The sequence below is a fragment of the Abrus precatorius genome, unplaced genomic scaffold, assembly GCF_003935025.1.
Source record: "Abrus precatorius isolate BTA unplaced genomic scaffold, Abrus_2018 Scaffold4, whole genome shotgun sequence".
Classification (NCBI taxonomy): domain Eukaryota; kingdom Viridiplantae; phylum Streptophyta; class Magnoliopsida; order Fabales; family Fabaceae; genus Abrus; species Abrus precatorius.
In genome coordinates, this window is record NW_020874384.1 from 15,354,385 (window position 1) to 15,368,184 (window position 13,800).

Genomic DNA, 13,800 nt, shown 5'->3' on the forward strand with positions numbered 1-13,800 from the left:
TCCATCAAAATTATATTTCACATTTCAAAATTATTTATACAAAAATCAATTTTACTAAAAAAATGTAAAACAATCGAGCCTTGGTATGTATCCTTTCCAACTTACAGCCCATAAAGTGAGGCAGGATAGTGAATGTTCACAAACACCCCTTTTCTTCCCCTTGTCAAGAAAAAAAAATGGCATTACCCTGGGATCGGGATCCTCTCATTTGTGCAAACATGACCATCATGTGCTGCTATTTTTGCATTTTTGCTTAAACAAAAATAAAAACGAAACATGAGGATCATGTTACGGGAGAGGATCCTGATCCATTACCCTGTCTTTTAGAAGCTGGCAATGTGGGAAAATTCTATAACTGAAAATTGTCAATCATATGCTGGACCACATCTTCTCCATCAGAATTGATACAGTAAGTTTTCACCTGGAGATAAAACCAAATTCAACCATAGTAAATATAATGTTAAAGGCTTAACACAAGTGATAATATGCTAGAATATCAGCATAGATTTTCAAAACAGAAATTTTGTGACATGTTCCTACATGATGGGTTTCAAGAAGCAGAAACTTGCCTGAATGGTGTTATGTGCTAGATATTTCTGCCTACTACCACTAAAGCTGACATCAATGCGGTCCCAGCTCATTGTCGTTAAGCTTCTGATCATTTCCTCTACAAGTGTTTATTGTATATATGTTAATAATGATCCAAAATATAAAGCAACAATTCTTTATCAATCAGAATTACCAGAAATTTGTAAATTACAAAAGCAACATGCAGGCTTGGTTCTCAAGGTTCTTAATCATTAGAGGATATACTTTGTGCATGTTAGTACAAATTTTCCAAGTAAGAAAATTGGGTCCACTGTACCCTCATAGACACGACTTTTACCTTAGCATTTATGCAATATTGCAGCTCTCAAAAGACTACAGTTGTAGTAATTCATGTACGCACAAATTATTTTTGTTTGAAAATTTCCTCCTTATTAGGTATTAAAACTTAACAAACGGGATCATGGTGTATATATATATATATATCATAACAAGAACTGAATCACATGTTAAAAAAATGTGTCTCATGTCCAACAGCTCCCTCCAGAAAGAAAGACAATTAGAATCCCTGTGTAAGGATGTCACTCCACCAAATGCATACTATAATACGAATAATTAAACAAAGCTAATGCGTTTTCTTAAAGAATCTTTAAATGACATAAACTTTGATTTGTTTTCTTTTGTTTTTTCCATTTTCACTTTCATGGGCCATCTGAACTAACAAAGGTCTAACAAAATGCTTGTCTTTTGAGCTTCAGCCAAGCACTCGCCGCCTCAGGCCACAACAACAAAACCTTGTCATGTTATCATAGTAGGTATGCCAAAAATCTTTCAAATATCAGCAGATACAAGATAAATAAAATTAATCAGTTAAAAAAGGTGAAATACCTTCCATGTCAACTTTGCTGGATCTATTACTCACTTCGGATTCAATAGGAACTTCTTCAGCAATAGAAATAGATCTTGCTGTCTCTACATTTACAATATGTGGGTACTTCTCATGTCTTGAAAGATTCCGACGCTGAATAAAAAAACTAGTGAGACAATTTACAGAAATTATATAAGTTGTACTGCAGAAGCTTTGGTAATATTTACCTTTGGAAGCTCATTTCTACGCCTTATAGACGATGTACTCCATCCAACAAGCTCTATTTAAGAGTCAAGTTATTCATGCAAGTATTAACAGTGACAACAAATTATGACAAGAATAGCCATCAGTTAATTCTGCTGAAAGTAAAACAAAGGATACGGTCATAACGCACATTTGCATAGGCAACACGATGTTTGAAGGACTGCAAAGCAGACCTATAGAGAAATACATGTAGTATGTTATTTGTTCATGACTCAGAACGTCGTTAGTGACTCTCAAAAACCAAAGGAACCAAACCATATATCTTACATGAATTTCATATCTTCAGAGTCACGAACCATCTGGAGAAGAAGAGGAGGTTTTCCATTGTCACTATCAGTTAAAAATAGATGTTTTCCTGTTTTACCAAAAACCCATGAAACACGAGATACTGCTTTCTCAAGAGAGCGAAATCCACAAAACATAGGAACCTGAAACCAAGTCATGAAGCCATTATCAACACAGATCAGTAAGCTACAGTAATCATATATATATATATATATATATATATATATATTTAACACTATACTGCTATTCAATTACCACTAATTCCCTTCACTTGTTGCAGCAATGTAATCACACATAGTAAAGCATTCAAATTACAAATGTTACAGTAAAGTCACATCAGACAACCTATTATTAAAGCTTTAAAAGAATAACCTGTTTATGCCCTCTAGAACCAAGGTGTGGTGTTGCAGAGGTAATGAAATTTATGGGCTCCAGCCCTGCAATTTTTCCTTCATATTTTCTATCATAACATTCTTGATCTGAAATCTCTCTCTCACAATGTCCATTCCCCTGAGATAGTTCCATAGAAATGTCTCTCCCATAAAGCCTGGCTATTGCATATCTTGCCACTAAGCCACCTAAAGAGTGACCTACAAATGAAATTTTCTGAACACTTGGGTGACGTTTTATAACTGATATAACCTGAGAAAAAAGGAGAATAAAAATCTTATATCTTTCTGGATATTATTAGCATGAATATGAAACATTTGAAATTTAAAGGTATAGCATACCTCCACTGCCAGCCTCTCTCCCATTACATCAACACCGTCAAATGTCAACATCGCAGAATTGCATTCACTGCCTGCATTGCACAATGATGATGGATTCCATTAAATGGTGGAAGCCACTTTTGCCGTGAAAGAATGTGATATAGAAATATAGAATGAAGATATTTGAAACTGCTTGCAGGGGAAGAAGGTTGCATCTGCTTGCAAGCTCATCTAGTTTGCAAACAAGAAGGACTTCACTAACTGCACAATAATGGCTCTCAAAGAAGCAACTTTCATCAATATTCATAATAAACACCAACTTATTGTCTTGTATATGGGGTTCATTCATTATAGAAACATCAAGGGACAGGATATGATTTAAACCAAACTTTAGAACTCCAATTAAGAACCGTACCCTCCAAGATTTGTTGGTACTTGAAGGCATCACAGAAAATTAGGTGAAATAGGGATAGCCTAACATATGCAGCTCTACAATATCATCAGAAACTAACATAATTCATCGCCATATTTAAGTCGCAGAATGAGAAAGTGGGGGGTTTGAAAGAACGTTCTGTTTCCATTTCTTCACAAATAATTACAATAATGTCAACAGATAGAAGAATATTTTACTTTATCTTCTGATTCTAACGATTTGTCTTATGTGCAAAACTTTAAAAACAAGAATATGGCATTGTTGTAATTAATCGTAAAAACAGAAAATACTATTCCCCGTATGTTACCTGATCTAATTGATCCCAAGCATCAATCTGATGATATTCCTTAAGTAGTTAGAAATCACAACAGACAAAAGAAGCTACCAGGATTGAATTTTTGCGGACTTACAATGTACAATAGTATCCTCTGGATATCTTTTAAGAAAATGCTTTGCAGCAAATTTCCAATTCTGAGCACTGCAATAAAGGATTATTGCCACATTACTTAACAAGAAGATTGATTAAGCATAACCACACAGCCAGGTGCTATATTATACATAATTTTAGTAGTAGTAAAGGGAAATCATCAAGCTTAAATTTAATGACTTAGTCATCATGATTATTGATTATCAAAGTTAAGAACTCCCAAATACTCTTAGAAAAAAGGGTTAAAACTAAAATCAGCTAGAAAAACGAACCTGCCAATGAGACCATTAACCATTATGATCAAGTGGGTGGGATTGGGACGCTGACCAGAAGCATCAACAACCTCAATATCAAAACCTTCACCTTTGTCATCACGTTCGATTCTGAAACAACCAAACTTGGAGATACGCGACTTCCTCTTCTTCTTGGTCTTCCTTGTTTCACTATTCACCTCCATCTTCTTTGTCCCTTCCTGGTCTATTTCGTGAACTTGGGGCACTACTTCTGAATCCATAGAAGCCATGACTTGTTATTGGTTTGCGTCAAGGTGAAGTCTTGAGAAGCTGTTTAAGTAGTTATATTCAGATTCATTCTTGTACTGTGTTTCAAGCCCCGAAGCAGCCTTTCAATGACTTTCAAGATCAACAACTCCTTGACTCTGACCCTTCTATTTTATACATATTCTGTTTTGTTTTGTTTTTTTATTTTGTATTTATTATTATTTAATTATTTGATGATTTGAAACTTCATCGTCCAATCTTTTTCTTAATTGCATCCGTATCTATGCCGATTATTAGGCTTTTTCCACAGTTAAATCTAACTATATATATTTTTTTAATTATCTCCCAAAATTTATCAAAAATATAAATATGATTCTTAATTTAATTTTTTATAATGTTTAATAAATTTTAATTAAGAATTAAAATACATTAAAGTCTGTGTTCTGCAGTGGCACCATGATCTGGACTAGCAAACTAGACGAGTGGGCTGTTGCAGGTTTTGCGCATTCAAACTTCAAAGTTACGATCATTGAAATTAAGATAATCTTCTAGTAATAACTGTGCGTGTCACTCACAATCGCTTATCTCACATCTTCTCATTTCCATGTTCATTCTAGAAAGTTAATACTCCTTCTAGAAAGAAACAATTGACCCGTAAATGGTCGCACTTAAATTGTTTAAACAAAAATTTCTAGCCTATTCACACATAATTGTATAGAAAAATTGGTGCCCATTTAACGCTTTAGATATAACAAATAACTTTTTGTGGTATGACACACGTGACCACTTATTCACAGAAGTTGATATTCGAATTGTAAAGTAACATGTACGGTTATTCAATATTATTCAGTTCCATTGGTTGGATTGAACCCTTTTTTTATTTCTTTTTTGTGGTAGCGGTTCTTTACTTTAACCAGACATACTTGTGGCTCATGTTTTGCAACTGTACAACCTACCATGTTAGAGAAACATCTTCAATAAAAATGTCATATATATAAACTTAAATATAAGTTTGTGTAAACATTTCTTTATTCCAAAGATTGTGATTCTTACTAATGCAGTAATTCGTGCACCACGTGATTTTTAATATTATGGTATAGAAATAAAAAAAATTTAAAATACATAAGAGATAAAAAAAAAGTTAAAATATTTAAATGAGGTAATAATAAAAAGAAAATGGTACAGGCAAGGAATTATTAAAATATTAGAGTACAATAAAATATATTCACAGTATGTAAGAAACACAATTTTTTAATTATTCAAATATTTAACTTGATAATTCTGATGCTAATATATTTTCCTATAATATTTTATTTGTGCTATATGAATATTTATTTCTGTGATGTAGTGCATGTTTAACTAAAGCAATTGGATAGCTTATAAATTAGCTTGTTATTTGACAAAATTAAACAACTATGACCCTCAAATTATTATTATTTTGTATAAATATAAACTTCTTGTTTTCTTATTTATTTAAATAAATTGTGCATATTTCTTTTTTAATTTTAGATATTTTTACTTTTGAAATTTTCCTAAATCGAATAATATTGTGCAGGATACCTGCTACTTATTACTATAAAATGAGCAAAGTTAGATGCCTGTAAAATAATATTTCCCTTGAAAATTTGAGACCTTTCCATATTTACTAAAGGGCTTTCCTTTATTTTCTTAAATTACTGATGCATGTTCAATCAGAAAATAGTAAGTTATGGACATAAAAAGAATGATGAAGAGAAAATACTCATTTTTATTTATGGATCATATCTAATTTCATTTATAGTTGGAAACTGCATTGAATTTGCTTTGTTTTGAGCAGCATGTGTTGCAGGATGTCATCATCATCATCATCATCGTAGGATAATCTTCCAGCCTCCAATGTAGAAGAATTTTAATAGCACACATCTTGAGTTCAACTGATCTCCATGGAATGAGATATTTATAAAAAGGGCACATAAAAATCTAAAGAAGGTGATACAGATAAAATTAAGTGTTGTGCCATAATAATTGCTACAATCTTGAAAATAAATTATAGCAGATCTTTGGTTTAATTCAATACCTAATTTGCTCTGTAAAGATAATACAACTGTGTATATAAACTTGTGCACTTGAGATTAAAAATACAAGAATTTCACAAACAATTGTCTAAAAGAAATTAGAAGGGAGAAATAAAGTAACCAAATCATAAAAGAAGAATGGATTTTTGTTGCACATTCCATGAAATGTTTATGTTACCATATTTATCCTAGGAGGAAATGACGATGGTACATGGTACCATATTTTGCTCAAAATTCATGAGCCAAATTTTTAATCATGCTTTTTTTTTATATTTATTTTGTATTTTTCAATTTTTTATCTCTCTTTTTCTCCACTCATTCTATACTTCATTTTAGGACTATAAAAACACATTATTTTTAATATCACAATGATAAAGTACAAAGAAAAAACAAATTTTTACAACATAATTATTTCTATCTCTATTCTTTAATTTCAAAAGTGAATATTAATTTTGACTTAATTTTAAATACTATTTTATCAATATTTTTGTATTTTTCTATTCAATTATATTATATTATTCAATTAACACACATAAACAAATATTTATTTATAATATAAAATTATTTTATTATATCAATAATAAAAATATATTTTATTTTATATATTAATTTATTATATTATTAAGCATAAAAATTTATAGTTTATATTTTTATAAAATTTTCTACAATCAATCAATAATTAGTTTATTAGTATGAATTCATAATAGGTAATATGAGTTAATTTTTAATAATATTAAATAAATATGTTTCTTAATCCGATATATATTTATTATTTTTTATATATTTTTTTATTTTAATTGCATGCATACATATATACATATATATAATTTGAAAAAAAAAATATCAAACAAATAATTAAAATTTTTGAAAACTATAATATTTTTTATGTTTGAAAACCTTACATTATTTTTATCAAATAAATAATTAAAAAAATGATATTTGACAGCTATTATTTCTACAATACATACTATATATTATGTCTAATGCAAAATATGTTGTATCCAATACCTTCAAATTGTAAGCCATCGTTTTCATGATCAAGTTTGTTTAGTTGGTGGAAAGAAAGCCATTGTGCTTCTAATGGAAATATTCTAATTACTGTTCAAACTATATATCCTAAAATTCAAATATAACTCGGTAAAATATCCTGTGCCAATAATATAGGAAGCATTTCTTTTAGAAATGACAAGTCTATTTCAGTGTGATGTTGAATTTTAACACACCTCATCTCATGCATTGAACTCAGTTAAGTACACGGAACTCTTCGTTTGCTTCATATACCACCAAAATCTGAAGATTTCAGAATTCTTCTATTTCCAGTTTTTGCATAAGGAATAATAACACCGTTAATCTAATAAAGGAACCCTTAGTGCTAAGGCAACATTTATCACGGTAAGAAGTTAATAATTAAGTGGTAATACTCATATAAGATTATAAATAATAAAAAGCTGATTTACAGCAATTAATTATAATTTATGATTTTAATTCATGATTTATACAAATTATTTTAAAAAAAATAATGATATTCCTAATTGTTAAGATATATAATTGGAAATAATGGATTCCCTTGAAGAAACAATATCCTTCTGGGTAACGAAAATAGTATGAGCAGCAGGGCATGTGCAAGACAACTTTGTATGATCTAGAAAATATCTTGATCGGAGAGAGACAGAGCAATGAAATTCCCAGGAAATAACAAATCCCCTATTAGTCTTACTTGTTAAGGGTCAATACACATGATAATTCCTATACTTGTTAAAGCAAAATGTCACTTACCTTGGTCTTCGCATGCTAAGCAAGTTTAAGATTTGCCCAGAAAATGGTGATAACAGCAACTCATACATTCAAAATATAGAAATACCATGCTTCATTGTTAAGGTAATGAAAACCTCGGTAATTTGCAAAATTGGAAAGAAAAAGGGTAAATATAGAGAAGGTCATAACATCCTTCAGTTTTTGACAGAAAGAAGTCACTGTTAAGACTATCTTGGCTTGGCCTCAGTGGCGGATCCAGTACAGTTGAGGGAAAGCAAATAATCCCCTAAACTTTCATAAATCTTTTCAATTTTAATAAATTATTATTAATAATGTCTATATTTTATATTTTTTTACCCTTTGTATCTTTGCATCCCCTGATTTTAGGGTCTTGGATCCCCCACTGCTTGGCCTGATTATAAATATTGCAAAACATACCTTGAATTTGGTCTTCACAGTAGAAAGCCTCGAAGACAATCCACGTATTGTCATTTTACAAATAATGAATCACTTGATTTAGAATATAACAAAAAGCAGCAGAACAGCAATTTGATTCTGTGAATTGAGCTCTCTTTATCTAGAAAACCAAAACATTAGTGGAAACAATACTCTAAAATCAACTAAAGAATATTTGCTGTAGTGCATCATATTATACATATGCATAAATTGATTGTTATTCAGAATAATGAATGGAGACAAAGACGCGGTGATCAAATTCAATAAAAAAAATAAAATGTTAGTATGTTACCATTTGTAACAGATAAATCGTTAATATGCTTCATTCACAACAGTTTCCTCACTAACATGAAAACATTTATTCACTAAGCCCTTAATTTGACCATTATACCTGGGAAGCAACTCGTGAACTAGAAAGCAACAGACCATTAATTTTAGCTCATAATTTAGTAGGCTATAACATTGATAAGAACCTAACTTTAGAAAGGTCAAGATATAACAGCATATCAATTAACTTATTTTTATGATCAACAAATTATCAGTTTTCGCTTGTTTGAATCATACTATTGACATTTTTCTTCCTTAAATTGAGAGAGAGAGAGAGTTTGTTGCAATTAAAAACTATAACAGTCTTTTGCTTATTCTTAGGTACCAATTTTCACCTAAGAAAAAGAGAGCCATAAAGGGGTAAAAGGGGGCACGTGAAGAGTGAAAGAAAAAAGAAAGTTGAGAAACCAAAGCAAACATAACAACAATCATTTATTTATACGAAGCCAGATTGAGCTTTTCAGCAAAAATAGAAAAAAAAAACTGATAGCTTGATACCTTTCTCCCTTTCTTAAGCTTGGCAAACTTACGTTGGTTAATCTCATTTAACAAACAAAAGTATGCCCTAGTTTTTTTATTTTCAAACAAAACAGATCTCCCTCTCCTTTCAAGCTATTTTATAACATTGACAAACAAAATTTGATCAATTATTTGATTAAAAGGAGAAAATAAATTATACTACGATTAGAGATGAAAATATATTAGCCATATATTAAGTTTACTTGTAATAGACTTTTTATTAAAATTAGTTTGGCCTTTTTAATGACCTGATTTGGTCTATTAACATGTTTAAGGGTCTACTTTGCATCGAGACATTTAATAAGTTATTAAACTTACTTATAAAAAATAAATTATTAAATTATCTAAATATGAACGTTTTTTACATATTTTTATTTATCACTTTTAAACTACATATTTAATTTAAATAAATAAATCACTATACATACCAAAAATACAATAAAATGAACATCAATTTATAAATCATTAAGCAAATATAATAGCATAAAGTCTTACACATTAGTATTAATAGTAAAAAGATGATGAATGAGATGAGACAAACCAGTATAGATATAATTGAAACAGTAAATGAATATTAGTGTTATGCATATAGGATATGTAAACAAAATTTAACAAACAGAATCATCTCTCTTAGAAAGTAAGTAATAAAGACATTTTTTAACTTCAATGAAAAGTATTAGGATTTTTAATTTAAAATTTTATTATTTTAGAATTAATTAATTTAATAAATTTTAAATAGTTCATTTTAATGGGCCTAATAGATTTTTTATTAAGTTCAAGCCTAACTCATTTAATTAATTAAATTTTTAAAAAATTCTAAATTAAGCTTATTAATTGAATAGGTTAAGCCGAACTAAACTTAAAAAAGATTAAGCTATATGTCCTTATTAGACAACTTGACTTATTTTCATCTTTAGCTGTGATAGTATAACCCTTTCCAAAGTTTCAAGTTTCAAACATTATTAGACTCTAATTTTCTTTTATATTGTTATACAAGAATTATCCATCAGACTTTATTTATGGTTGGTTGCACAAGACTGAATTTACTACTCACATGATTGCCTACAATCCATGAGTTTTAAAATATTCTAATGTTTGTTGTTTTTAGGCCTATGGTGAGCTCATTTATCATTTATAAATCAACGATTAAGACTCTCTCGCAAAATATTTGTCTTAATTCATAATGAAAGAAAAAAAAATCACTAAATTAAAATAAATTAAGACTAACCTTGAATTTAGACTCAACACCAAAAATACTTTATCAATCATCCCTCGTGCTTAAGCAAGAAAGAGAGAGGAAAATCAAGGTGATCTGTATGTATATATATTTATTCTTTTGGCTGTATTAAGATCAAAACATTCAAAAGTATTATCTGCTTTTATAGCGTGTTTGAGGGCACCGACATATACTCCGTTGTAGTTCGTGTTTATTTTTATAATTAATTTGTTGAGAAAATGATTCTCTAATAAAAGATATTTTTAAATTTTAATTTATTAATTTAAAATATAATAATTAAATAAATAGTGCTTTTAAAATTTAGTATGAAATTTTTATATCATGCCATGAATTGTTATTTTCAAAAAATTAAACAAAATCACACAAACATGTGGCTTTTCTTTTACTGGTGAGTAAGTGGTATACTGATGTGATTGGATGACTTCTAGAATACAAGGCCAATCACAATATATTATTTTTGCAAACATTTCATTTTAATTCAAGAAAAAATCGCTTGTTGCGTAAACTTTGATGACAATGCTCATAAATTGATAATTATGTGAACATTTATGTGCTATTGATTTACAGATTACTAGCAATCATACTCGTCTGATACATGAAAAGTTTTGATTTATTTATTGTTACTATAAAATATTATCATATTTTTTATTTTTTTATAATTTTAAACAAACTACTCATTTGTAAATAAACAACGCTTAGACTAATTCAATAATATAAAATATTAACTTATGCTAAATAAATTATAATCATGGTATACAGGTATAGAATCAGGTCAAATCAGGTTAGACTAATAGCATATATAATTATAATTATTATATGTCAAAGACTTTATTTTTAGTTTGATTTTGTCTATTTAGATAGCTTGACCTAACTTAAAGCATGTTAACAAAGTTTGCTGCAAATAAAACTTTTAATAAGTGATTAAACTAAGGCCAACAAACAAGTCTAAATAGATCTAGACTAGTAAACATACAATAAATAGGTTGTAAACAAATATTTACACTCAAAATTGAGAATATTTTTGAATAATAATAATAATATTATATATATATATATATACAAACAGGTCAGGCATAATATGCTTTATAAATAACTTAAGTTGACCTATTTACTTAAATAAACTTTTAAAAAAATTAAAATTTTATTTATTTTTAATTAAATAAGTTAAATTAGGTTAAATCTAAAGTAACTTAGGCCGCAGGCCTGTCAAGTTGTTTGGGCTGTTTCTATTCCTAATAGTATATAATACTATATATTATTATAAATTCTAAAAATTTAAAATATTTAAAGTTTAATCTTAGAATTGTTAATTATTTTTGTGTTAACCTTATACATAAGTTTTCTTTTTTATTTTTTTTTACCTTCACTCATTCGTTGAGTTCAATGATAAAAATCCATGAACTTGTTTTTACCATTTTTGCTGACAACAACTTATATTGGAAACAATCACATATCGTCAACTACCATCATCTAACTACAAACATAGAACAAAAATGACATAATAACATGGAGCGACAAAAGAATAGAACTACAACTAACATTGAGAAAATAGAACAGAAATGGATTTAATACGACTATTTAAACAATCTCCCAATAATAGCTTTTATACTTTGCCCCAACAATTCAATTTAATGGGCAAGATACTCATTGAAGTTATAAACGTTTGGAGACAAGGGATATCATTGTTATTTCGAGTGACTCTTGACAAAAACATGTTCATTCACGTACCCAAAACTATAAGTGTTCTACAATGTTGAGTAGCCTCGGTAGGCTACCCAGATTTGTATATTTTTTTGCAGTTATTTTTAATTTATGAAAAATATTTTATTTATTTTTTATAAATTTATCATATTAAACTTTTTTTTTCAGTAAAGGCTCCAACTTCCTCAATAGATATTTAGGCACATTTTTTTTGGTTTGTAATTGTTATTGTTATTATGACTTGAGAATGCTTTTAGTTTTAAATTTTATTTTTACTGTCTTTTTAATAATAATTTGTCTATAGTTGTCATGTTCACCAAGTGAGCTTTATGGTGTCAAATTTTGAACTTTTAGATATGGAAATAGGTTTTGTTAGAGGATCTTTCTATGATTTCATTTTCAAGAGGTTCTGAGGGCTCTGTAATGTGGTTTGTGCATTAGCTTAGATGATGAGTGGCTTTGGTACCAGTGTCATGGTTGCCTCGTGACAAATGAGGCAGCTGCTTTAGGCTTTCAATCTTCTAAGCTTTTATATTTCGCAATAAATTTTTAAAAATTATTATTAATTTAAAAATTTCAAATGTAAATTTATTATATTATTTATTATTGATTTGTGAATAAGACTATGACATTTTTAAACATTATTACAAATGTTACTCGGGTTATTTGTTACTCATTTTATAAAAATAATGATTTGGTAATTATTTTGAGAGATAAATATTAACCATTAAAAGTAAAAAATTATATTTCTTTAACTGTAGAATTTTGTAGAATGATTTTGTAGTTTAAATTATTAAAAAATAATATAAAATTTTATATTATACTGAGTCCCTCTAATAATTTTGTTTAAAACCTCAAAATTTTTAACACCTACCTTACTAATTAAATTACAAGTCATCAGCCACAGGTGCAGAAGCAGTAACTACATTGTTTGCTTAGTATTAACATAGCATGACAAAGTTTGTTTCAGCTAATTAGAAGGGGATGGTTAGTAGTTGCTGTTGATTAAAAATGTTATTGCAACTCACAAGAATAGAGTAGAAAGGCTGCCTCTAGCATCCCAAAGCATCAACTATTATGATGATGAAAGCCCTAAATTAATGGGAAAAGAAAAACTAAGAATTTTAGAAAACAAGTGTGCATCCCAATAGTTGCTGCATTGTATGTTGAAAGTGACCATAAGGATTACAACCAAGACGTTGGCAATAGACCAAACAAAAATTAAAACTGCATGCATGTACCAAATTGTAGTTTCCATCAATTGCACAGAGCAAATTTTTAAACAAAGTTGACCATAACAAATATTAGACACACATAATGTTTAATTGTTATCAAAACAACAATTGCTTTGGTCGAAAGCATTTCCAAACAAAATATGTGAGAAAGGGCCAAATTTTTTATTTTTTTATCACATGCTAATATTTTTTTTGTGCAATGTAAGTGTATTTTTTAATCTAAATAACATTTAAAACCAAGAGTTGAAATAAAACATATATAAAAGAATAATTGAAGAATAATAATAATAAAGTGTAATAAGCGATATTTTCACTGTCAAGAATAAGCATTTTATTTGTTATGTAAGGACATATTAAAGAGATAAACGTCATAAGAAAATCACTGATAAAAAACGTGAGTTAGTGTTTGATAATTAATTTTAAAAGATTATATTAGTAAGTAAATGATTTGATATTCATAACATAATTTACATTTAAGCGATA

The 13,800-nt window shown here is 28.6% G+C and overlaps 1 protein-coding gene across 1 annotated transcript; it reads right to left on the reverse strand.

The window, feature by feature from the left end:
* Positions 1-74: 74 nt before the first annotated feature.
* Positions 75-4,030, reverse strand: LOC113865768 (putative lipase YDR444W). Its single transcript, XM_027500509.1, has 11 exons — positions 3,806-4,030; positions 3,517-3,584; positions 2,695-2,765; positions 2,336-2,605; positions 1,946-2,106; positions 1,796-1,851; positions 1,642-1,694; positions 1,435-1,567; positions 570-667; positions 316-421; positions 75-186 (listed from the first exon to the last, which is right to left on the reverse strand). The coding sequence occupies exons 1-10, from the start codon at positions 3,988-3,990 to the stop codon at positions 350-352; spliced, it is 1,167 nt and encodes a 388-aa protein (XP_027356310.1). The 5' UTR covers positions 3,991-4,030; the 3' UTR covers positions 75-186; positions 316-349.
* Positions 4,031-13,800: the final 9,770 nt, after the last annotated feature.

Excerpts from the sequence above, each read along its gene's own strand:
- LOC113865768 (XM_027500509.1), bottom strand. The coding sequence starts at position 3,990 with ATGGAGGTGAATAGTGAAACAAGGAAGACCAAGAAGAAGAGGAAGTCG. Across the intron at positions 1,695-1,795 it reads TGCAAATGTGCGTTATGACC|AGCTTGTTGGATGGAGTACA; the intron begins GTATCCTTTGTT and ends ACTCTTAAATAG. Across the intron at positions 1,568-1,641 it reads GTAGAAATGAGCTTCCAAAG|CGTCGGAATCTTTCAAGACA; the intron begins GTAAATATTACC and ends TTTTTTATTCAG.